General features: G+C 43.7%; 1 protein-coding gene across 5 annotated transcripts in view; it reads right to left on the reverse strand.

The window, feature by feature from the left end:
- The window catches only part of tango6 (transport and golgi organization 6 homolog (Drosophila)), a 207,085-nt gene that overhangs the window by 122,036 nt on the left and 59,998 nt on the right, over positions 1 to 25,051 (reverse strand). For all 5 annotated transcript variants that reach the window (XR_015759906.1, XM_043706471.2, XM_043706470.2 and 2 more), the window contains exons 6-7: positions 20,934 to 21,096; positions 11,775 to 11,854 (exon numbers count right to left, since the gene is read on the reverse strand). Coding sequence is in view for 4 of the 5 variants with exons in the window: in XM_043706471.2 (XP_043562406.2) it covers positions 11,775 to 11,854; positions 20,934 to 21,096 (243 nt within the window). In the remaining variant the exon portion in view is untranslated. The remainder of the gene's footprint in view (positions 1 to 11,774; positions 11,855 to 20,933; positions 21,097 to 25,051) is intronic.

A 25,051-nucleotide genomic window follows, 5' to 3' on the forward strand; every position in this document is an offset into this window, starting at 1 on the left:
CCTTTCTCTTGGACAGACTTAAAACAACAATTAACTTATCTGATTCTGTGCTGTGAACTTCGCCCAACAGTTCCTCCAAGATTAGTTGTGAATTTCACTGTTTGTTAATTTTCCCAGATGCACTCCTATGTCCAGTGATACACGAATTCAAACAGCAAAGGCAGTAACTGTGCAGGTTCTCTCTCTCTCCTTCACTGTCCTCACCATTTGCTTCCTTTGTCTGCTCTTCTCCCTTTTAAAACTGCTGTTGTTTTGACTTTATTTTTCCAAAGTTCCAAAACAATGCAACCCAGCATATAAAATAGTAATTGCTGCTCCTGGAATTCGAGGAAATCACCTCTAACACCTAAAATACCTCAAAAAAAAAGCAGCTCTTACAGCCAGAAATTTTTCCTGTCCTCCATCTTGGATTACCCAGAATCCTTTGATTAAACTTAAAATATAAGCCATAACTATTAATTTAACCTGGGGCAATGTTTGTAGAGGAATAAGACGGTGTTATTTTCTGGTAGGGGATTTTAACTTTCCAAACCATAGACTGGGGTTGCCAGAGTGTTAAGGGTTTAGATGAAGAGAAATTTGTCAAGTGCGTACAAGACAATTTTCTGATTCAGTATGTGGATGTACCTACCAGAGAAGGTGCAAAACTTGACCTACTCTTGGGAAATAAGGCAGGGCAGGTGACCGAGGTATCAGTGGGGGAGTACTTTGGGGCAAGTGACCATAATTCTATTAGATTTAAAATATAGAACATAGAAGAATACAGCGCAGTACAGGCCCTTCGGCCCTCGATGTTGCGCCGATCCAAGCCCACCTAACCTACACTAGCCCACTATCCTCCATATGCCTATCCAATGCCCGCTTAAATGCCCATAATGAGGGAGAGTCCACCACTGCTACTGGCAGGGCATTCCATGAACTCAAGACTCGCTGAGTAAAGAACCTACCCCTAACATCTGTCCTATACCTACCCCCCCTTAATTTAAAGCTATGCCCCCTTGTAATAGCTGACTCCATACGTGGAAAAAGATTCTCACTGTCGACCCTATCTAAACCCCTAATCATCTTATACACCTCTATCAAGTCACCCCTAAACCTTCTTTTCTCCAATGAAAACAACCCCAAGTGCCTCAGCCTTTCCTCATACGATCTTTCTACCATACCAGGCAACATCCTGGTAAACCTCCTCTGCACCCGTTCCAGTGCCTCCACATCCTTCCTATAGTATGGCGACCAAAACTGCACACAATACTCCAGATGTGGCCGCACCAGAGTCCTATACAACTGCAACATGACCTCAGTACTCCGGAACTCAATTCCTCTACCAATAAAAGCCAGTACGCCATATGCCTTCTTCACCGCACTATTTACCTGGGTGGCAACTTTCAAAGATTTGTGTACATGGACACCAAGATCCCTCTGCTCATCCACACTACCAAGTATCCGACCGTTAGCCCAGTACCCCATCTTTTTATTACACTTACCAAAATAGTGATGGAAAAGGATAGACCAGATCTAAAAGTTGAAGTTTTACATTGGAGAAAGGCCAATTTTGATGGTATTAGACAAGAACTTTCGAAAGCTGATTGGGGGCAGATGTTTGCAGGTAAAGCCTTCAGAAATGAGATAACGAGAATCCAGAGAAAGCATATTCCTGTTAGGGTGAAAGGAAAGGTTGGTAGGTATAGGGAATGCTGGATGACTAAAGAAATTAAGGGTTTGGTTAAGAAAAAGAAGGAAGCATATTTAAGGTATAGACAGGATAGATCGAGTGAATCCTTATAAGAGTATAAAGGAAGTAGGAGTATACTTAAGGGGGAAATCAGCAGGGCAAAAAGGTGACATGAGATAGCTTTGGCAAATACAATTAAGGAAAATCCAAAGGGTTTTTACAAATACATTAAGGACAAAAGGGTAACTAGGGAGAGAATAGGGCCCCTCAAAGATCAGCAAGGCAGCCTTTGCGTGGATCCGCAGAAAATGGGGAAGATACTAATTTGCATCAGTATTTACTGTGGATAAGGATATGGAAGATATAGACTGTAGGGAAATAGATGGTGGCATCTTGCAGAATGTCCATATTACAGAGGAGGATGTGCTGGATGTCTTGAAATGCGTAAAGGTGGATAAATACCCAGGACCTGATCAGGTGTACCCAAGAACTCTATGGGAAGCCAGAGAAGTGATTGCTGGGCCTCTTGCTGAGATATTTGTATCATCGATAGTCACAGGTGACGTGCCAGAAGACTGAAGGTTAGCTAACGTGGTGCCACTGTTTAAGAAGGACGAGCCAGGGAAGTATAGACCAGTGAGCCTGATGTCGGTGGTGGGTAAGTTGTTCTGGGGAATCCTGAGGGACAGGATGTATATGTATTTAGAAAGGCAAGGACTGATTCGGGATAGTCAACATGGCTTTGTGCGTGGGAAATCATGTCTCACAAACTTGATTTGAGTTTTTTGAGGAAGTAACAAAGAAGATTGATTGGTGCTGGATCCTCTACTTTTCATCATTTACATAAATGATTTGGATGCGAGCATAAGAGGTACAATTAGTAAGTTTGCAGATGACACCAAAATTAGAGGTGTAATGGACAGCAAAGAAGGTTACCTAAGATTACAACAGGATCTTGATCAGATGGGCCAATGGGCTGAGAAGTGGCAGATGGAGTTTAATTCAGATAAATGCGAGGTACTGCATTTTGCGAAAGCAAATCTTAGCAGGACTTATACACTTAATGATAAGGTTCTAAGAAGTGTTGCTGAACAAAGAGACCTTGGAGTGCAGGTTCATAGCTCCTTGAAAGTGGAGTCACAGGTAGATAGGATAGTGAAGGTGGCGTTTGGTATGCTTTTCCTTTATTGGTCAGAGTATTGAATACAGGCATTGGGAGGTCATGTTGCAGCTGTACAAGATATTGGTTCGGCCACTTTTGGAATATTGCGTGCAATTCTGGTCTCCTTCCTATAGGAACGATGTTGTGAAACTTGAAAGAATTCAAAAAAGATTTACAAGGATGTTGCCAGGGTTGGAGGATTTGGGCTATGGGGAGAGGTTGAATAGGCTGGGGCTGTTTTCCCTGGAGTGTCGGAGGCTGAGGGGTGACCTTATACAGGTTTATAAAATCATGAGGGGGCATGGATAGGATAAATAGACAAAGTATTTTTTCTGGGGTGGGGGAGTCCAGAACTAGAGGGCATAGGTTTAGGGTGAGGGGGGGAAAGATATAAATGAGAGCTAAGAGGCAATGTTTTCACGCAGAGGGTGGTGCGTGTATGGAATGAGCTGCCAGAGGTGGTGGTGGGGGCGAGTACAATTGCGACATTTAAAAGGCATCTGGATGGTCTATGAATAGGACAGGTTTGGAAGAATATGGGCTGGGTGCTGGCAGGTGAGACTAGATTGGGTTGGGATATCTGGTCAAATGGACAAGTTGGACTGAAGGGTCTGTTTCTATGCTGTACATCTCTATGACTCTATGTATGTAGCAACAATAATTGGGTAATTGTATTTGGAGATTTCAATGTCCTCAACATTAACTGGGATTGTCATAGTTTACAGGGCTTGGAGGGGCAAAATTCTTGAAATGTATTCAGTAAAAGTTTTAATGTCAACATATAGAAGATCTAATAAGGGACAGTGCAGACCTTATTCCTGGGACTGGAAGCAGAGCCTAACAGGGAAGACAGTAGACCAAAAATGGCAGGAGTTTGTGGGTATAATTGAGGACACTGTACAGAGGTTCATCCCCAAGAAGAGAAAGATTATCCGGGGAGGGATTAGACAGCCATGGCTGACAAAGGAAGTCAGGAAATCTATCTAAGAGAGAGCCTATAAAGTGGCCAAGAGGACTGGGAAATCAGAAGATTGGGAAGGCTACAAAAACAAACAGAGGATAACAAAGAGAGAAATAAGGAAGGAGAGGATCAAATATGAAGGTAGGCTAGCTAGTAATATTAGAAATGAAAGTAAAAGTTTCTTTCAATACATAAGAAACAAACGACAGGCAAGAGTAGACATTGGGCCACTTCAAACTGATGCTGGAAGCCTTGTGATGGGAGATAAGGAAATAGCAGGAGAACTTAATAAGTACTTTGCATCAGTCTTCACAGTGGAAGACATGAGTAATATCCCAACAATTAAAGGGAGCCAGGGGGCTGAGTTGAGTATGGTTGCCATTACAAAAGAGAAAGTGCTAGAAAAGCTAAAAGGTCTTAAAATTGATAAGTCTCCTGGCCCTGATGGGTTACATCCTAGAGTTCTGAGGGAGGTGGCTGAGGAAATAGCGGAGGCGTTGGTTGAGATCTTTCAAAAGTCACTGGAGTCAGGGAAAGTCCCGGATGATTGGAAGATCGCTGTTGTAACCCCCTTGTTCAAGAAAGGATCAAGGCAAAAGATGGAAAATTATAGGCCAATTAGCCTAACCTCGGTTGTCAGTAAAATTCTAGAATCCATCATTAAGGATGAGGTTTCTAAATTCTTGGAAGAGCAGGGTCGGATTAGAACAAGTCAACATGGATTTACTAAGAGGAGGTCTTGCCTGACAAACCTGTTGGAGTTCTTTGAAGAGGTGACAATTTGGTTAGACCGGGGAAACCCAGTGGATGTGGTCGACCTAGACTTCCAAAAGGCCTCTGATAAGGTGCCATACGGGAGGCTCCTGAGCAAGGTGAGGGCCCATGGTGTTCGAGGTGAGCTACTGGTATGGATTGAAGATTGGCTGTCTGACAGAAGGTAGAGAGTTGGGATAAAAGGTTCTTTTTCGGAATGGCAGCCAGTGACAAGCGGTGTCCCGCAGGGTTCAGTGTTGGGGCCGCAGCTGTTCGCGTTATATATTAATGATCTGGATGAAGGGACTAGGGGCATTCTAGCGAAGTTTGCCGATGATACAAAGTTAGGTGGACAGGCAGGTAGTACTGAGGAAGTGGGGAGGCTGCAGAAGGATCTAGACAGTTTGGAGGAGTGATCCAGGAAATGGCTGATGGAATTCAATGTGAGCAAATGCGAGGTCTTGCACTTTGGAAAAAAGATTACAAGCATGGCTTACTTTCTAAATGGTGAGAAAATTCGTAAAGCCAAAGTACAGAGGGATCTGGGAGTGCTAGTTGAGGATTCTCTAAAGGTAAACATGCAGGTTGAGTCCGTGATTAAGAAAGCGAATGCAATGTTGTCAATTATCTCAAGAGGGTTGGAATATAAAAGCACTGTTGTGCTACTGAGTCTTTATAAAGCTCTGGTTAGGCCCCATTTGGAGTACTGTGTCCAGTTTTGGGCCCCACACCTCAGGAAAGACATTCTGGCACTGGAGCGTGTCCAGCGGAGATTCACACAGATGATCCCTGGAATGGTAGGTCTAACATATGAGGAACGGCTGAGGATCCTGGGATTGTATTCATTGGAGTTTAGAAGATTTAAGGGGAGATCTAATAGAAACTTACAAGATAATACATGGCTTGGAGAGGGTGGATGCTAGGAAATTGTTTCCGTTAGGCGAGGAGACTAGGATCTGTGGACTCAGCCTTAGAATTAGAGGGGGTAAATTCAGAACAGAAATGCGGAGACATTTCTTCAGCCAGAGAGTGGTGGGCCTGTGGAATTCATTGCCACAGAGTGCAGTGGAGGCTGGGACGCTAAATGTCTTCAAGGCAGAAATTGATAAATTCTTGATGTCACAAGGAATTAAGGGCTACGGGGAGAATGCGGGTAAGTGGAGTTGAAATGCCCATCAGCCATGATTGAATGGTGGAGTGGACTCGATGGGCCGAATGGCCTTACTTCCGCTCCTATGTCTTATGGTCTTATGGGAAGGAGGCCAGACAGGTGCTTGAGGTGAAAGTGGGGGAGCATTTTAGTGATAAACACTACAACATTTTAAGTTTGTTGCAGAAAAAAGAAAGAGATGGTCTGCAACAGAGTTTTGAATAGGGGAGGGCAGATTTTATTTAAAAAAGACAGATCTGGCCAAAGCAGACTGTGATCAGCCACGAGTGGGAAAATTTGGAGCAGAACAGTGGAGGGGGATTGTTCAAAATGGAATTGGTGAGGTTACAGGCCCAACATATTCCCTTAAGAGTGAAATGTAAAAGCAATAAGCCCAGCTAGCGATGACAGCGGAACCTAGTGTATATCCAGGTGATTGATAACTGCAAGTGGGTCCTGCCCAGGCACATGCTGGAGGCAGCACCAGTAGCAATGGCTTTGCAGCCAAACACTGAGTGGTGAAATAGGACCCCAGCATCTGCAGCAGCGGCGAGAACAGGCAGCTGAGGTCACTTTCAGTACAGCTTTTCCATTCTCTCCTCCTCTTAGTCCTTGCTATCACTTACTCAACTTTTCTTCTGGCCTGCTATCGATAATCTCCGTGTTTATCTATCCTTTTTTACCTCTCTCTCTGGGCTCATTCTCCACCTATCCGCTGACTCTCGTGACTCCCTACACCCACAGCTTCAACTTCAGTCTAAATTCCACTTTATCCGAGCTGTTAACAGTTCTGATGAAGAGACACCAGATTCAAAACATTAACTATGCATATTCCCACAGATGTTGCCAGACTTTCTCAGTTCCGCAAGCAATCTGTTTTTGTTTTAGATTTCCAGTATACGCTGTTCTTTGTTTTATAAGTGTCTTTCAGTCATCTCTGAACAATCTTGATCTTCTGTTGCAACACTAACCTATTTTGTTTCATTAAGCAGCTATACTGACCAGCTGTCAATCTGAAACTTTTGCTGGATTCAGAATTTGATTTGGTCCATGTATGCATATTGCAGTTCTGGTGATGACATAACCATTGTGGCAATTTTTGAGGATCCATTCGAATAGATGTTCAAGATCATGTCAGTGGTGGATCGTGCTATCAAGGCACATTTGGTCTTTGTTGTTCAGGGCAAAATCCACCATTTTTTCCCATCTTGCATTATTTTTTCATTAATACTGAATTCTTTTGTTGCATTATTGTTTTGGAATGAGTTACCAAAGTTACATCTTAAAGCTTTGGATTTCAATCTTCTCCTATAGGACCCATTTCTTTTCATCACTCATCATGCCATTTGTGTTCTGTTCTGTGTCTGTGTTTTAATTTATGTCCTTCTTTGCAACACAGTCCACACTACCTATCTCTAATTGCCAGAGGGCAGTTAAGAGTCAACCACACTCCTGTGAATCTGGAGTCACATCTCAGCCAGATCAGGTGAGGATGGCAGTTTGCTTGCTTAAAGGACATTAGTTAACCAGATTGGTTTTTCCTGACAATTGACAATGGTTTCATGGTCATTCAACTCTCAATTCCAGATTATTTTACTTTTGAATTCAAACTTCACATTCCGCACTGGCAGGATTCAAACCTGGTCCCCAGAATATTACCGCTGTCTCTGGATTAATGGTCTAGCCATAAAACACTAGGTCATCACCTCCCCAATTTTATCAACAACACAGGTCAGGTTAACTGGCATATAATTTACCATCTTCTGTCCCCCTCCCTTCTTAAACAGGAATGTTACATCAGCCTCTTCCAGTCTTCTGGGACCCTTCCTGACTCCAGTGATTCCTGAAAAATCACCACTAATGCCTCCACAATTTCCTCAGCAACCTGCTTCAGAACTCTGGGATATAGTCCATCTGATTCGGATGATTTATCCATTTCAGACTTTTCAGCTTCTCCTGCACTTTCTCTGTGCAATCTATTTCACATACCTAATTGTCTGCCTGAAAAATAAATCAAGTATTATCTGCTCTGAATTAACAAGTGAATTTCAGCAAGCCATTTGTCACAGTCAGCTCACCCTTCCATGGGAAATCTCTGTCCTTTGAACAATTTGCCTCTCCTACAGTGGCTTAATTTCAAATGCAACACAGAATTAGCTTTCACTAATTCACTGGATATCTCAAGTACCACACTCAAATCCTTTCTCATAACTCAATTGATTGACACTAAGAACTTGATCTGCTTTTGCACCTTTTACTCCAGTGAACAGCAACAATTACAGTACTCAAACCACAACTGATCAAAGTAATGTACAGTTCCTTGAGAGGTCTCTGACTAATATTCAATTACCTTACATACAGACTAACACTGTGTTTGCTTTTGAACTTGCATCCGCACTAATTGGCTCATGAAATAGCTTCCACATCAATAATTAAGTCACTTGTCAGACATGGGTATCAATGGCTGGACAGCATTTATTGCTCGTCCCTAGCTGTCCTTTAGAAAATGATGGTAAGCTGCCTTCTTGAACTGCTGCAGTCCATGTGCTGTAGGTTGAACCACAAAGCCCTTAAGGAGGGAATTCCAAGATTTTGAACCTGTGACTGTGAATGAACAGCAACATATTTCGAAGTCAGGATGGTGAGTGGCTTGGAGGGGAACTTGAAAATGGTGGCATTCCCATGTATCTGATGCCCTTATCATTCTCGATGGAAATTGCTGTGGGTTGGATCTGAGGTTTCGAACTGCTTCCATTCAAGCAAGTGGGGAATATTCCATCACATTCCTGACTTGTGCCTTGTTGATGATGGACAGGCCTTGGGGAGTCAGGAGATGAGTTACTTGTCGCAGTATTCCTAGCCTCTAAACTACTCCTGTAGGCATTACATTTATGTGGTAAGTCCGGTCAAGTTTTTGGTCAATTATAACCCCAAATATCTTGTTACAAGGGATTCAGTGATGGTAATACCATTGAATGTCGAGGGCTAGTGGTTAGTTTGTCTCTTATTGGAGATGACCATTGCATGGCATTTAAGTAGCACTAATATTACTTGCCATTTACCAGCTTAAGCTGGGATATTGTTGAGATCTTGTTGGCATATGAACATAGACTGCTTCAGTATGAGGAGTCACGAATAATGCTGAATGTTGTGCAAACATTGGCGAACATCCCCTCTTCTGACCTTATGGTAAAGGGAAAGTCAATGATGAAACAGGAGAAAATGGTTGGACCAAGGACACTATGCTGAGAAACTTGTGCAGAGATGTCCTGGAGCTGATATGACTGACTTCAACAGCCACAACCATCTTCCTATGTGCCAGGTATGACTCCAACCAGCAGAGTTTTTCCATGGTGTCTATTGATTTCACTTTGGTGAATGCAGCTTTGATGTCAAGGGCTGGCAATCTCCCTTCTGGAATTCAGCTCTTTTGCCCATGCTTGAACCCAATTTGTAATGAGGTCAGGAGCTGAGTGGCCCCAGCAAAACCCAAACTGAGCATCACTGAGCAGGTTATTGCTATGCAGGTGCTACTTGATAGCACTGTTGATGACAGCTTCCACACCTAACCAATGATCGAGAGCAGACTGATGGAACGATAATTGGCTGTGTTGGACTTGCCCTGCTTATTGTGTACAGGACATACCTGGGAGATATTCTACATTGTTGGGTAGAATGTTAGTGTTGTAACTGTATTGGAACATGTTTGGCTAGGGGAGTGCCAAGTTCTAGAGCACAAGTCTTCAGTACTATTGCCAAAATATTGTCCGGGCCTATAACCTTTGGGAAATCCAATGCTTCCAATTATTTCTTGATATCACGTGGCGTGAATCAAGACTCGTATTGGTGATTCTGGGTACTACTAAAGGAGGCTGAAATGGAACATCCATTCAGCATTTCTGGCTGAAGGCTGCAAACGTGCCAGCCTTATTTTTTGCACTGATATGTTGGGCTCTTCCCTCAATGAGGATAGGATACTTGTGGAGCTTCTTCTAACAGTAAATTGTTTAATAGTCCACCACCATTCATGACTGGAAGTGACAGACTACAGAGTTTAGATTAGATCCTTTGGTTATGGAATTGCTTAGCTGTGCTCTTTGGCATGCAAGTACTCCTGTTTGGTAGTTTACCAGGTTGACACCTCATTTTTAGGTGTTGTGCCTGGCATGTCCTCCTGCACTCTCCATGGAACCAGGGTTGAATTCCTGGCTTGATGTCAATGGAGTGAGGGATAGTCAGGTCATCAGGTTGCAAACTGTGTTGGAGTACAATTTGCTGCTGCTGATGCCCCAGAGTGCCTCATGGATGTATCGTCTAGAGTTGCTAGATCTATTTGAAGTTGTCCCATTTAGCATGGTGATAGTGGCACACAACACATTGGAGGGTAGACATTAGACAATAGGTGCAGGAGTAGGCCATTCTGCCTTCGAGCCTGCGCCACCATTCAATATGATCATGGCTGATCATCCTTAATCAGTACCCTGTTCCTGTCTTATCTCCATAACCCTTGATTCCACTATCCTTGAGAGCTCTATCCAACTCTTTCGTAAATTAATCCAGACTCTGGGCCTCCACTGCCCTCTGGGGCAGAGCATTCCACACAGCCACCACTCTCTGGGTGAAGAAGTTTCTCCTCAAATCTGTCCTAAATGGTCTACCCCATATTTTTAAGCTGTGTCCTCTGGTTCGGCACTCACCCATCAGCCGAGACATGTTTCCTGTCTCATCAGTGTCCAATCCTTTAATAATCTTATATGTCTCAATCAGATCCCCCCTCAATCTTCTAAACTCAAGGGTATACAAGCCCGGTCGCTCCAGTCTTTCAGCGTAAGGTAGTCCCGCCATTCCACGAATTGACCTCGTGAACCTACGCTGCACTCCCTCAATAGCCAGGGTATTCTCATGTGAAGGCGGTACTTCATCTGCACAAAGATTGTGCAGTGGTCACTCTCACAGTCATGGACAGATGCATTTGCAGCTGGCAGATTGATGAGGCCGAGATCAGATAAGTTTTTCTCTCTTGTTGGTTCCCTAACCACCTGCTGCTGACCCAGTCTAGCAGCTATGTCCTTTAGCACCCAACCAGTTCGATAAGTAGTGCCGCTGCTGAGCCACTCTTGGCGGTGGACACTGAAATCCCCAACTCAGAGTACATTTGGCACCTTGCCATCCTTAGTGCTTACCCCAAGTGTTGCTCATCAGCTGAGGGAGAATGGTATGTGGTAATCAGCAGGAGATTTCCTTGACCATGTTTAACCTGAAGTCATGGGACATCATGGGGTTCAAAGTCTCCTACAGCAACTCCCTCCTGTCTGTATACCTCTGTCCCGCCACCTCTACTGGGTCTGTCCTGCTGCCTGACATGACAGGACATATCCAGGGATGGTGATAGTGATGGCTGCAACATTGTCCGAAAGTTATGATTCTGTGCGTATGACTTTGTCAGTCTGTTGTTTGACTAGTTATTGAGACAGCTCTCCCAATTTTACCACCAGCTGCAAGATGCTAGTAAGAAGGTCATCAGTGCTGTTTCTGCCATTGTCTTTTCTTGTGTCTAGGGCAATGCCAGGCGGTTCTTTGTTGAGACTTCATAGTGATTATTCCAACTGAGTAGCTTGCTAGGCGATTTCAGAGGGCAGCTGAGAATCAACCACATTGATTTGGATCTGGAATCACCAGTAGGCGAGACCAGGTAAGGATGGCAGATTTCCATCCTTGAAGAACATTATGTACCCAGCCAATACTTGTATCATGTCTGCATGCATTTTCTGCTTAGCAATGCAAAAATCTGGTTTACATTTTGCGTTGAGGTGGTTCTCTTTGCATCACTCACTGACTTGACCCTTGATCTATTTAAACCACAACTGTAGCTTGAGTGCAGACACTATAGTAACTTGCACAGTCATAAATAGAAGAACAGAAAAGGGAATGAACTGCAAACCCCGTATAACCCAAGTAAATAGTTAGGGCCACGCACTAACACAGATCTCACATAGCTTGATTCCACAACACATCCTTGGCTAATTAGGGCCCTGAGCAAAGCAGGCTACTTAAGAAACAAATATGTCAATCTTACCTTATATATATCGTCCACACAGCAGGTCAGCTCTGACTCTTCCACAATCACTGCGCCCATCTGACTACATCCCTCCACATCTGAAAGGAACGAACAAAGTTAAATAGAGAGGCTGCTGGTCAGTTCCTTGTAGCAGAAAAGGACACGACTGCAGCAATACAAGAAAGTAGCCCACCACTACCTTCTCAAAGGTAGCTATCATAGAAATGATACAGCACAGAAGGGGTCCATCTGTCCCATCTTGTCCACGTTGACCCAAAGACACTCCGATGCCCTTTCTAATTTCATCTTCTTGCAGGTTACAGTACTTTACTTTTGGGTCTCTGTCTCCACCACCAACTGAGGATAGGCAATACATGTTGGCCCACCCAGTGTCAATCACATTCCGTGACTGAATAAAAACAGTGAAAAATGCATCATAAGGGTGAACTTCCCATTGTTTAGCAACAAATAAGTCAGTATGAAATGAGCAGAAAACAGGGAGAAAGAATTAAGATTCTAACCTAAGTTTTTTTTGGCATAGACCTTTGGCCTAATCTCACCCGACTCGTCCCATCTCTCCTCCCCAAACCTGTCTTCTCTGTTTCCCACTTTTTCCTGCTCCATGTATGGGAAGAAGATAAAATCCAAAGGATAAAGAATTCAGTTGCAGCGAATTGATTAAATTCTTAATATTTAATTGCGGTTACTTGCTGAGCCTTGTTAATGGGTTCTTGGCAAAGGATGTGGTTATGCTGATGGGCAAGCTAATGAAATCCTGCTGACGAAATTCACCCACACAGAACTAAAAGTAATAAGCATTTCTCAACCATATTATTAAAATAAATTAAACACATGAGATTAGTAGTCTAGTAAAATTGGCAAGTACACCTTTGGCAGAGAAAGTGAACAGTCAATAACATGAAAGCAATTCATTAAAATTGCTAACTGACTCATGTTGAACAGTTCCCCACTGCCTCACATTGCAAAGCAACAGCAATACTTATATTCCTTTGACCAAACCACCCCAGTCACTACAATAATTCCACTTACAAGAATATCAAGTTACTACCCCATTTCCAGAAAACCCACAATTTCTAAGCCCTTAACTGTTCTATCTTTTGTATAATTACAGAAATGTGTGGAGGAGAAAGTCTGCCAGGATTTCCAAACCAGGTGAATATCAGTGACTGCCGCTGCAAGATTAAGTGCACATATAGAACATAGAACAATACAGCGCAGAACAGGCTCTTCGGCCCTCAATGTTGCGCCGACCTGTGAACTATTCTCAGCTTGTCCTCCTACACTATCCCATCATAATCCATGTGCTTGTCCAAGTTTTATTTAAATCTCCCATATATACTTGAAACTGTCAACATTCATCAGCACTGACTATCGGGCCACAAATTCAGAATGGGAATTTCAGTGAGGTATCAGAAGTCAACTTGGTATCCCAAGGAATCGGTACCTCAGCAAGCAATCTTACCTGCAGGAGGGAAAGAGAATTGAGTAAACATAAAATGACATTCTTTTGTCTTTGAGTAAAACTACTTAAATTAAAATACACCAGGATCTACATCAGTGGAAGCACAAGGAATATCAAACCAGTGGATTTTTCACACCAGGCATCTCAGACTCCTCAGTCCATCTCTCAAATTTATAGACGTGTCTGGACTGGAGGAATGAGCAGGAAGAAATCTCAATTTTGAATCTTCTGAAGTTCAACTTCCCTGGATGTCAACAGCTGAGAGATTAATGGAACACTCACCACAGCAACACAAAAGAAAAGGGAGGGGAGAGACTGGGAGACACTGCCAAAGACACATTAAACCTGTCACAGGCTGATGAATGAAATTCTCTACTCCACTCCAATGTGGTTGGAGCAGCTTCAAGCCACAACTTTACAAACATAAATTTCTCAACCAACATAAGGAAACTAAGCATTTATAGGCAGGAGAGGGAGCTGATTTGTCAATAAGGGGGATAAATGTGTATTTTCTGCGAATCTACAGTTTAGAATTAATACCACAAGAAAGCTTTTTTATTTGGCTTAAAGTTTGGTTAAATCCCACTGGAGGAGAAAGTGAGGTCTGCAGATGCTGGAGATCAGAGCCGGAAATGTGTTGCTGGAAAAGACCTGCTGTGCTTTTCCAGCGACACATTTCCGGCTTAAATCCCACTGGATCAACCAGCTTTTTGAGCATCAGCTGGAGGTATAAGTGCGTCTGCAATGCTAAGAATTATTTCAATAGCACATTTTTAGATATGGAGAGTTTGCTGCTTAAGGATGTTTACAAAGATGGGTGGCTATCAGTGAGAAGAATGGAAGCAGGGAGATAGTTGAAAAAGCACATCTCATTCAAGAACAGCTTTTTCTGTGGAGTGCAACTGTATAAGTCAGGAAAGAGAAAATAAGAACAATACGGGTTGGAGAATCAATCGTGAGAGGTACAGACAATTGTGTCTGCGGACACAGATGTGACTCCAGGATAGTGCCTTGCCTCCCTGGGGCCATGTCAATGATGGCACTGAACAGTAAGGCATCTTGAAGTGGGAAGGTGTTCAGCCAGATATCAAGATAAACACTGGTTCCAAAGACATAGGTAGAAATCGAGGGAGCTAAGTGTAGATTGAGAAGTAGGAGCTCAAGGGTTGTAATCTATGGATTACTCCTGGTGCCACATGCTCGTGCGTATAGGAGTGATTGGATGAATGTATGGTTGAAAAATTGACGCAGGAGGGAGGGCTAGAGATTCCTTGATCACTGGATCTGTCCTGGGGTATTTGGGACTTGTACAGGTCCAACAGGACCAACACCTTTGCTGGTTAGTGCTTTGGTATGGATATAAACTGACTTGTCAGGAGGATCGGTTATATAGAGTGAAGGTGCAATTGGGGGTGATGGACAGGCAGGTACAGGGGAAAAGCCATGTCAGTCTGGCAGGCGGAGCATATATGGTCAGGCGATGACACAAGGGAGCATGGAAAGGCTGTATGGAATTTGTGTTAATGAAAGGAGTCTTGAGTAAAATAAATGATTTTACCTTGGGGTAATATCATTGCGATCATGGAGACATGGCTGAGGGAGGGGCAGAACTGGGGTATAGAATCTCCAAGTGAAGCAGAAAAAGACTGAGATGAAGAGAAATCCCTTCTCTCGGGTGTTGAATGTCTTTGGAACTCCTTGCCATAAAGAGCTATGGGGACAGAGTCTTTATGTATATTTAAGTCTGAGATAGACAGATTCTTGATTAATTGGGGAATCAAAGGTTATGGAGAAAGGGCAAGCAAGTAGATGTGAGGAATGTTGATCAGCCATGATCCTGTTGAATGGTGGAGCATGCTTGATTGGATGAATAGCCTACTCCTTTTCCTATTCCTTATAGTCTTATGGCTACATAAATCAGAATCAATTAATGCATCAGGAGGCATGATACCATAGAAGATTCCTCAACTGAGACCAAATGGGTAGAATGCAAAAAAAAAGAGGGCAATCATATTGTTGGGAATTTTCTAAAAAGCCCCAGATAGACAGAGAGAGATAGAATAGCAGATAACTCGGCAAATCTTAGAGAAGTGTAAAAATAATAATAGAATTACAGGATCATTATGGCGCAGAAGGAAACTACTCATTGTGCTGCATCGATTCTATTACTTAGTTTTAGTCTCCTGTCTGTTCCCCATATCTCTGCACACCACCCACAATAAGAGAATATTAATAGTGGATTTCAATTTCACCAATATTACTTAGGATAGAAAAAGGTGAAATGCTTAGAGGGCCGAATTCTTTAACGCATCCAGGCTTTTCAAGTTAGCATGCAGAAAGTCTTACAAGAGAGTGAGGGGCCCGACTTTAGGGAACGAAACCAGGCAAGTGACAGAAATGTCAATGGGAGAACATTTCAGTGATAGTGACCATAACTCTAAGATTTGAGGCAGTGGATTATGGAAAAGGACAACATAGGACCAGGGACAAAGATTCTGAATCGGGGAAAGATGGACTTCAGTACAATAAGTCAGGATCCAGGCAAAGTAGACTGGAAACACATACGGTTAGAAAAATTTACATCAGGCAGCAGGAATCTTTCAAACAGAATGGCAAGGCAGAGTATAAACGTTCCCGTAAAGGTAGTGGGGGTGGCATGGTGTGCATTTGAAGAAATAAGCCCAGGGAACCCTGGATGTCAAGGAATTTATAGGGTTGCTTAGGAAAACAAAGGAAACGCATAGCAGACATCAAGGGCGAAAAACAAAAGTCCCAGAGAAATACAGAAAGTACAGAGTTTTATTTAAGAGAGTGAAGAGGGGTCATGAGAAAACACGAGTAAAAATAAAGGAAAATCCAAACTTTAAAAGTTAATTATAAAATAAGTATATAAGAAGCAATAAAATGGCAAGAGGATAACCAGGAAAATTGGAGGTCCCAGAAAGGGTCAACATGGAGATGTGTGGGGGGAGCTGGAAGATGTATGTATGGTTCTCAGTGAGAACTTTGCTTCTGTATTCAATACAAAGGATGACACAGATTCAAATGTCAGAGAGGGAGACTGTTAGATATTTGAAAGAAATCAACATTGAAAGGAAGGAGGTATTAGAGGTTTTAGTAGGCTTAAAATTGGGTAAATCTCCAAGCCCAGATGAGATATACCTCAAGTTACCAATGGAGGCAGGGGAGGATATTGTAGGGGTCCAACATTAATTTCAAAATCCTCGCTGGCCAACAGACTGCAAGATAGATAATATGGGTACAGACAATCACGAAAGTTGTTACTGATAAACCCGGGAACTATAGGCTGATGAACAACAATGATAGGGAAACTTGGAAAACATTGAGCAATGGAATTAATCTCCACTTGGAGAGACAAGGGTTAATAGAGAATAGTTTTGTCAGGGGGAAATTATGTTTAACGAATTTGATATAATTTTTAGAGATGATGACTAGCATTGTGAATGAGGAGAGTACATTGATGTAGTTTTCATGGACTCCAATAAGGCATTTGACAATGTCTCATACGGGAGTGTCCATGAGATTCAAAGTAATTTGGCAAATTGGATCCAAAATTGGCTTATTGACAGGAGGCAGAGGGTGCTAGTTGTGGGTTGCTTTTGGTGACTGGAAATCTGTGTCCAGTGGCATACTGCAAGCTTTTATGCTGACCCCTTGCTATTTGCAGTGTATATTAATAACCTAGACACAAATGTTAGACATTTGAACGGCAAGTTTGCAGGTGACACAGAAATAGTGGTATGGTAATCAGCTAGGAGGAAAGTTTTAGAACACAGGACGATTCAGCTAGTCAGATGAGCTAGACAACAGCAAATGGAATTTCATCTGGAAAAGTGAGGGCTAACAGGGCATGGGAGTGCATGATGAATGACAGGACCTTGGAAGGTACAGAGAATCAGAGAGACCTTGGTGTGCATATCCACAGACCCTTGAAGGCAGTAGGATAGGTAAATAAGGTGGTTAAAGAAGGCATATAGGATACTTTCTTTTATTGGTCATGACATTGAATACAAGAGCAGGGATTTTGTAAAAGAGCTATATGTAACATTAGTATTAGAATCCCTACAGCGTGGAAACAGGCCCTTTAGCCCAACAAGTCCATACCGACCCTCTGAAGAGTAACCCACCCAGGCCCATTCCCCTACCCTATGTTTATCCCTGACTAATGCACCTAACCTACACAACCCTGACACCATGGTCAATTTAGCATGGCCAATTCACTTAACCTGCATATCTTTGGATTGTGGGAGGAAACCGGAGTACCTAAAGGAAACCCACACAGACACTGGGAGAATGTGCAAACTCCACACAGTCACTCGAGGCTAGAATTGAACCCGGGTCCCTGGCGCTGTGAGACAGCAGTGCTCACTACTGAGCCATCGTTCTGCCCTTGTTAGTTTGGCCACAGCTGGAGCATTGTGTGTATTTCTGGTCATCACCCTTCAGGATGTGATTGCACCGGAGAGGACAGACAGGAACTTCACTAGGATCTCACTTGGGCTGGAGTGTTTCAGCTATGAAGGGAGAGTAGATAGACTGGAGTGTTTTTGTTCAAGCAGAGAAGGCTGAGGCAGAACCTGACTGAGGTGTACAAAATTATGTGAGGCATAGATAGACAGGAAGAAACCTTTCCCCACAGTGGAAGAATTAATAACCAAGAGGCATAGATTTAAGACAAGAAGAAAATTTATTTTCACACAGATGATGGTGGTTTCTGGAACTTCTCGAAAGGATTATAGAGACTAAACTATCAAAAACATTTAAGCAATAGTTGGATGAATACTTTGTTGGGAAATGGGATATAAGTAAATCGAGTTGATATGTCCCGTTTTCTGTGCTGTAATACTCTATGACACTCACTTGGGGATCGCAAGTCAACAGCACACATCTTATATTAATTTTGTACCCATTCAGAGAGACTACAAAGATAGTCAATGTGGCAGCATGGAAACATCACATTTGTGCACAAGACAAATCAATGCAGGGGATACAAATGTGAAATAGTGGAAGCATTCAACATGTTAGAAAGTGTCAGACACCAGTTTGCAGAAAAATCATTTACCTCATACTTAATTAGTTTCTCTCTCAACAGATACAGTCTGATCTCTAGTTATTGAGTATTAGATATTGGTTAGAGTCAATTCTAATTCAAAAATTAACTTCATCGCATGCTTGTTTAATTTCTCATTGCTGCAAATGTGTGTTTTGAATGACCAACTCCAATACTGTTCACATTGAGTCTGTAGTACAGAAGCTGGCAATTTGAAACATTTGGCCTGTACAAGTGTTTATACTTAGTCTTATTGCAACTTTACAGAGCACTGGTTAGGCCACAGTTGGAAAACTGTGCGCAGTTCTGGTTGCCAGACTATTGAAGGAACATGATTGCACTGGAGAGGGTACAGAGGAGATTTTGCCAGGACATCCACAAGGATGACAAGTCTCAATTATGAGAAGAGATTGGATAGGTTAAGCCTGTTTGCCCTGAAGCAGAGGAGGCTGAAGGGGATCTGATTGAGGTGTACAAAATCATGAGACACTTAGACAGGGTTGAGACAAGTTTTTCCCCTGTCTGAGGATGTGTCTGAGACCAGGGACCACAAGGTTGAGGTGAGGAAGAAAGATTTTGCACTCGAAAGGGTGGTAGAAATATGGAATGTAAAATGTGCTGCCAGAGAGGGTGATGGAGGCAAGTACTCTCACAACATTTAAGAAGCATCTACATGATTACTTAAAATGCCAGTACATAGTAGGTTATGGACCAACAGCAGGTGAATGGGATTAATGTAATTTGTTATTTGTTGGTCAGCACAGATGTGGTGAGCTGAAGGACCAGTTTCTATGCCATACGACTCTATATATCAGCTGAGATAGGAGTATACAAGGTAAGGAGGCAGGGAGCTGACAGGTTTGTAACAGCTGAGGGAGGCTATGCTCTATGGACGTACCAGAGAGGCACAGGGCACAAATCAAATCAGCTGCGCAGATTTCCTTTTTAAACTTCGAAAGCAAGGAATAAAGGGATTCTTGTAGCAGAATGGTGATGTCCCTACCTCTGAGTTTGGAGACTGGGTTAAAGTCCCACCTGCTTTAGAAGTTTGTAATAATGTCTCTGAACAGGTTGTTTCAAAAATAACTAGAAAACAAGGAATGATTAAAGAGTTGTCCTATTACCACTCATGATGTGAATGTGGGACATTTGTTCAATGTTGCCAGCAGGCACAGTACGTTTACCTCACTGGAGGTAGAAATCTGACTATGGTTCAATTAGGAAGTTGCAAGGACGGAGCACTTAACTGACAGCACAATGCCACATTCCCATCTCCCCCCCCGCCCCATTGTAACTTTCTTTCTTTCCACCCAGACCGAAAGGGTTACAACAGATCAAACATTATACCATCAATAATTTTGCCATATTCTACATAAACAAACTAACTTTTGGACACTAGCACGATTTTGGAACTTTTACGCATGTGGTCTGTAGGGACTGTGTTTTAATTTATAATAGGCTAAGTCCTAAGAAACGCTGCATTTTTTGAGTTAATATTAACCAAGTCTTTGCAAAGTTATACCTGAAGTATCAATTATTAACCTATAGCATGCAGAGTTTTATACAATGGTAATGTTAGATTTTGTTTTAAGTTTTTCCTGTCACTGTGATGAAACAGCATTTGCGAGGGGACCTATTCAAACACACACACATTCTATGAACTGTTGTCTTACAAATGGGAGGTGAGGGAGGTGAAGGGGAGGAGAATTTTAACAAAGAACAATACAGCACAGGTACAAGCCCTTTGTCCCTCCAAGCCTGTACTGACACATTTTGCCCTTCCACATTAAAATTGTCTTCACTTACAGAATCCGTATCCCTTCCTATTCATGTATTCGTGTAGGTGCTTCTTGAGTGCCGCTGTGTCTGCTTTCACCTCTTCTACCAATGCATTTCAGGCAATCACCACACTGTGTGAAAAACTTGCCTTGCACATCTCTTTTAAACTTCACCCCTTGAACTTTGAACCTGTGTCCCCGAGTAATTGACCCCTCCACCCTAGGAAAAAGCCTTATACTTCCCACTCTATCCATGCCATTCACAATTTTACAAACTTCTATCAGGTCACCCCTCAACCTCCTGCACTCCAGTGAAAACAAACCCAGTCTCGCTAACATTTCTTCATAGCTAATATCCCCCATACCAAGCAACATCTGGTAAACCCCTCCAAAGCATCCACATCCTTCTGGCAGTGTGGTGACCATAACAGAACGCAATATTCCAAGTGTCTCCTAACTAAAATTCTATAAAGCTACAGCATAACTTATCTATCCTTATACTCAATTCCCCTTCCAATGAAAGCAAGCATGCCATAAGCTTTTTTTACTACCTCATTTGCATGCACTGCAACCTTCAGTGATCTGTGGACCTGCACATCCAGATCACTCTGCATGTCAGTATCCCCAAGGGTTCTGCCATTCACTGTATAATTTCCATTTGTACTTGACCTTCCAAAATACATCATCTGAGCACTTTCACAACTGTAATTGTCAATTCTGAAGGTTAAATTCTCATGAAAAGATGAAAGGATTCCCTTATTCTAACTCGCTCATGGTTCAAGTGAGCACGAGTAACTCAGCTAAGAGATCACTCTCATATGTCTGGTGTTTGTCTATCTCTGTACCTTTGATATCCAAGCAGCAGATCAGAGGTGCCAGCAGAGGCTTCAGTAGGTATTTGTCGGTGAGTTCAGGTTGTTCCTTTACCATCGAGAGGAAAGTCATCGTTGCCACCCTCTGAAACTGACGAGCTGTCAGCTTGTCCTTGATGTGAAACAGTTCAAGAACCTAATATGAAGCAGAAACAGGGAATTGTCAGAAATAACATCCAGCTGCTTTTACAGAGGAACCTCGATTATCCGAAGAACATGGGCTGGGTGTATTTCATTCAGTTAATTAAATGCCAGATACCATAGGTTAGCCAAGCATCAGGACCTTGCGATGTTGCCAGATTATCAAATGCCGGATAATTGTGGTTCCCCTGTGCTATTCTAGAGAGAGCTATAGTTAGTAAGTTTGGAGATGATACCAAAAATGGAGGTGTAGTGGACAGCGAAGAAGGTTACCTTAGATTACAACAGGATCTTGATCAGATGGGCCAATGGGCTGAGAAGTGGCAGATGGAATTTAATTCAGATAAATGAGAGGTGCTGCATTTTGGGAAAGCAAATCTCAGCAGGACTTAATCACTTAATGGTAAGGTTCTAAGGAGTGTTGCTGAACAAAGAGACCATGGAGTGCAAGTTCATAGCTCCTTGAAAGTGGAGCCGCAGGTAGATAGGATAGTGAAGGCGGCGTTTGGTATGCTTACTTTTATTGGTCAGAGTATCGAATACAGGCATTGGGAGGTCATGTTGCAGCTGTACAGGACATTGGTTCGGCCACTGTTGGAGAATTGCGTGCAATTCTGGTCTCCTTCCTATCGGAAAGATGATGTGAAACTTGAAAAGATTTACAAGGATGTTGCCAGGGTTGGAGGATTTGAGCTATAGGGAGAGGTTGAATAGGTTAGGGTTGTTTTCCCTGGAGCGTCAGAAGCTGAGGGGTGACCTTATACAGGTTTATAAAATCATGACGGGCACGGATAGGATAAATAGACGAAGTCTTTTCCCTGGGATGGGGAAATCCAGAAGTAGAGGGCATAGGTTTAGGGTGAGAGGAGAAAGATGTAAGGGGCAACTTTTTCATGCAGAGGCTGGAATGAGCTGCCATTGGACGTGGTGGATGCTAGTACAATTGCGACATTTAAAAGGCATTTGGATGGGTTTATGAATAGGACGGTTTGGAGGATATGGGCCAGGCGTTGGCAGGTGAGACTGGATTGGTTTGGGATATCTGGTCGGCATGGACAAGTTGGACTGAAGGGTCTGTTTCCATGCTGTACATATCCATGACTCTATGACAAGCTCCACAGCAGTATCTTCAACATTAAATTATGACATGATGAATGGTTATGCCCGAAATGTTGATTCTCCTGCTCTTTGGATACTGCTTGACCTGCTGTGTTTTTCCAGCACCACACCCTCAACAACAACGGTATACCCAGCCCCATCAATAATGAAAAGCTCCCTCAAAGCATCTAGAACTAGTAGTTTGGAAATTAATCAAGGTGTGAATGTTGCTCATTGACATACCAATTGCAAGTGACTCATTAAAACAGACAGTCCACATTATCACACAGATTGATCATGGAATATTCCCAATAAATTGAAGTTAGGAATGCAATAATAAAGGACAAGCTCTTACACCAATCCATCATTTACCAGTTTCAATAGCAATTTATTTCACTCTAAACAAAATGTGTAAAAATTAACTGTCCTTTTCTGCAGTGACTGCTGGATTTGCAGAGGGGTTCCAAAATTTTATATTTTAGGTTCAGATTTCAAGCATCCATAATATTTTGCTAGTCGTAATTTCAAGATTTCAGTAAGTAGTTAACATGTCTCCTCATTCTTTTCCATCTAGAGGTGAAAAGCTCTCTCCATAACCACCTAGTCAGGACTCAACACTTGTGGGATTAAACAGAACATTCGGAATGAAAGGACTGGGAAGGAGCAGACAGCAAAATTTGTTTTATATCATGTGTGATCACGCCCACTCAAGCGATTGTCTCCACCCCCACCTCCAGCCCCAGCCCAACTCCAGATCCGAGCTCCCAGCCCTGTCGTGTGTTCACGATTTCCCCCCGACCTCCCTCTCACTGAGGATGAACTTTTAGTCCTCAGCAAAGGCCTCACTTTTATCCTTCTACGCTCCCAGATTAATGAGTTCAATACACACTGCGAACTTGAATGTTTCTTCCACCGCCTCCGCCTCCGGACAAAGTGACAGCCACCTACCACCAAGCACCCCTTCTCCCGCCTCCACACACCCCACCCACCTGGACACCCTGTGCCAACCTGTTAACTGCCCTTGACCTCTTCATTTCAAACTACCGCTGTGACATGGACCGACTCAGCCTGTTCACCCCCCTCACCCACTCCAACCTCTCGCCCTCACAATACGCAGACGGGGACGGGGGGGGGGGGGGGGGGACACTAGTAGTGTGGTACTCCAACCTCTACACCAATGAAGCCAGGCGCCAACTAATAGACACCTCCTCCTACCGGCCCCTTGATCATGACCTCACCTCCCAGACCATCCACAACCTCATCACCCCGATGATGTCCCATCCATAGCCTTCAACCTCATTGTCCGTAAACCCCACACCACCCGATTCTACCTCCTACCAAAGATTCACAAACCTGACTGCCCTAGTCAACCCACTGTCTCAGCCTGCACCTGCCCCACTGAACTCATCTCCTCCTACCTAAACACCATCCAGTTCCCCTAAGTCCAGGAACTCCCCACCTATGTTCGTGACACCACCCACGTCCTTCACCTTCTCCAAGATTTTCGTTTCCCTGGCCCCCAATGCCTCATCTTCACCATGGACATCCAGTCCCTGTACACATCGATCCTCCATGACGAAGGTCTCCAAGCCCTCAGTTTCTTCCTCTTACACTATCCCAACCATAACGAGTCCACCAGCACCCTCATCCATCTGGATGAACTGGTCCACATCCTCAACAACTTATCCTTCCAATCCTCTCACTTCCTCCAAACCAAAGGGGTAGCCATGGGCACCCGCATGGGACCCAGCTATGTCTGCCTGTTTGCCGGGTATGTGGAACAGTCCACCTTCCACAGTTACACCGGCATCACCCCCCACCTGTTCTTCAGCCACATCGAAGACTGTATTGGCGCCATCTCATGCTCCCATGAGGAGGTTAAACAGTTCATCAACTTTACCAACACCTCCCACCCCGACCTCAAATTCACCTGGACCATCTCGGACACCTCACTCCCCATTCTGGACCTCTCCACCATCATCTCTGGCAACAACTAATCACAGACATCTACTACAAGCCCACCGACTCTTCCAGCTACTTAGACTACGCCTCCTCCCACCTTACCTCCTGTAAAAACACTATCCCTTTTTCCCCCAATTCCTCTGCTGCATCTGTTCCTAGGATGATCAATTCCATCACACAAAGTCCCAGATGGCCTCCTTCTTCCAAGATCACAACTTCCCTTCCCACATGGTTCACGCCCTCCAGCACATCTCCTCCACCTCACACACCACTGCCCTTGAACACCACCTCTCCCAATGTAACAAGGACAGAACACCCCCCCTCCCCTGTCCTCCTTCCATCCCTCCAACCTCCGCATATATCGCATCATCCTCCACCGCTTCCGCAACCTCCAAACGAACCCCACCACCAAAGATATTTCCCTCCCCACCCCTATCAGCGTTCCAGAGAGACCATTCCCGCCCCGACTCCCTCGTCAGGTCCACGCACCCCTTGCCAGCCCACACCCCACTCCTAGCACCTTTCTCTGCCACTGCAGCAGGTGCAAAACCTGCACCCACACCACTCCCCTCACCTCTGTCCAAGGCCCCAAAGAATCCTTCCACACCCATCAGAAATTTACCAGTACCTCTACCAATGTCATCTATTGCATCCGTTGCACCCGGTGTGGTCTCCTCTACATCGGGGAGGCAGGATGCCTTCTTGCGAATCATTTCACAGAACATCTCTGGATGTTCTGCCCGCACCAACCAACCCCACCGCCCCAATGCCAAACACTTCAACTGCCCCTTCCACTCCATCAAGGACATATCGGTCCTGGTCCTCCTGCTCCGCCAAACCATTACCACCCAACATCTAGAGGAAGAACACCTCATCTTCTGCCTTGGGAC

This window comes from Chiloscyllium plagiosum, unplaced genomic scaffold, assembly GCF_037043375.1.
Source record: "Chiloscyllium plagiosum isolate Xiang-an unplaced genomic scaffold, Cpla_swu_hap1 HiC_scaffold_17, whole genome shotgun sequence".
In the NCBI taxonomy this organism is placed as follows: domain Eukaryota; kingdom Metazoa; phylum Chordata; class Chondrichthyes; order Orectolobiformes; family Hemiscylliidae; genus Chiloscyllium; species Chiloscyllium plagiosum.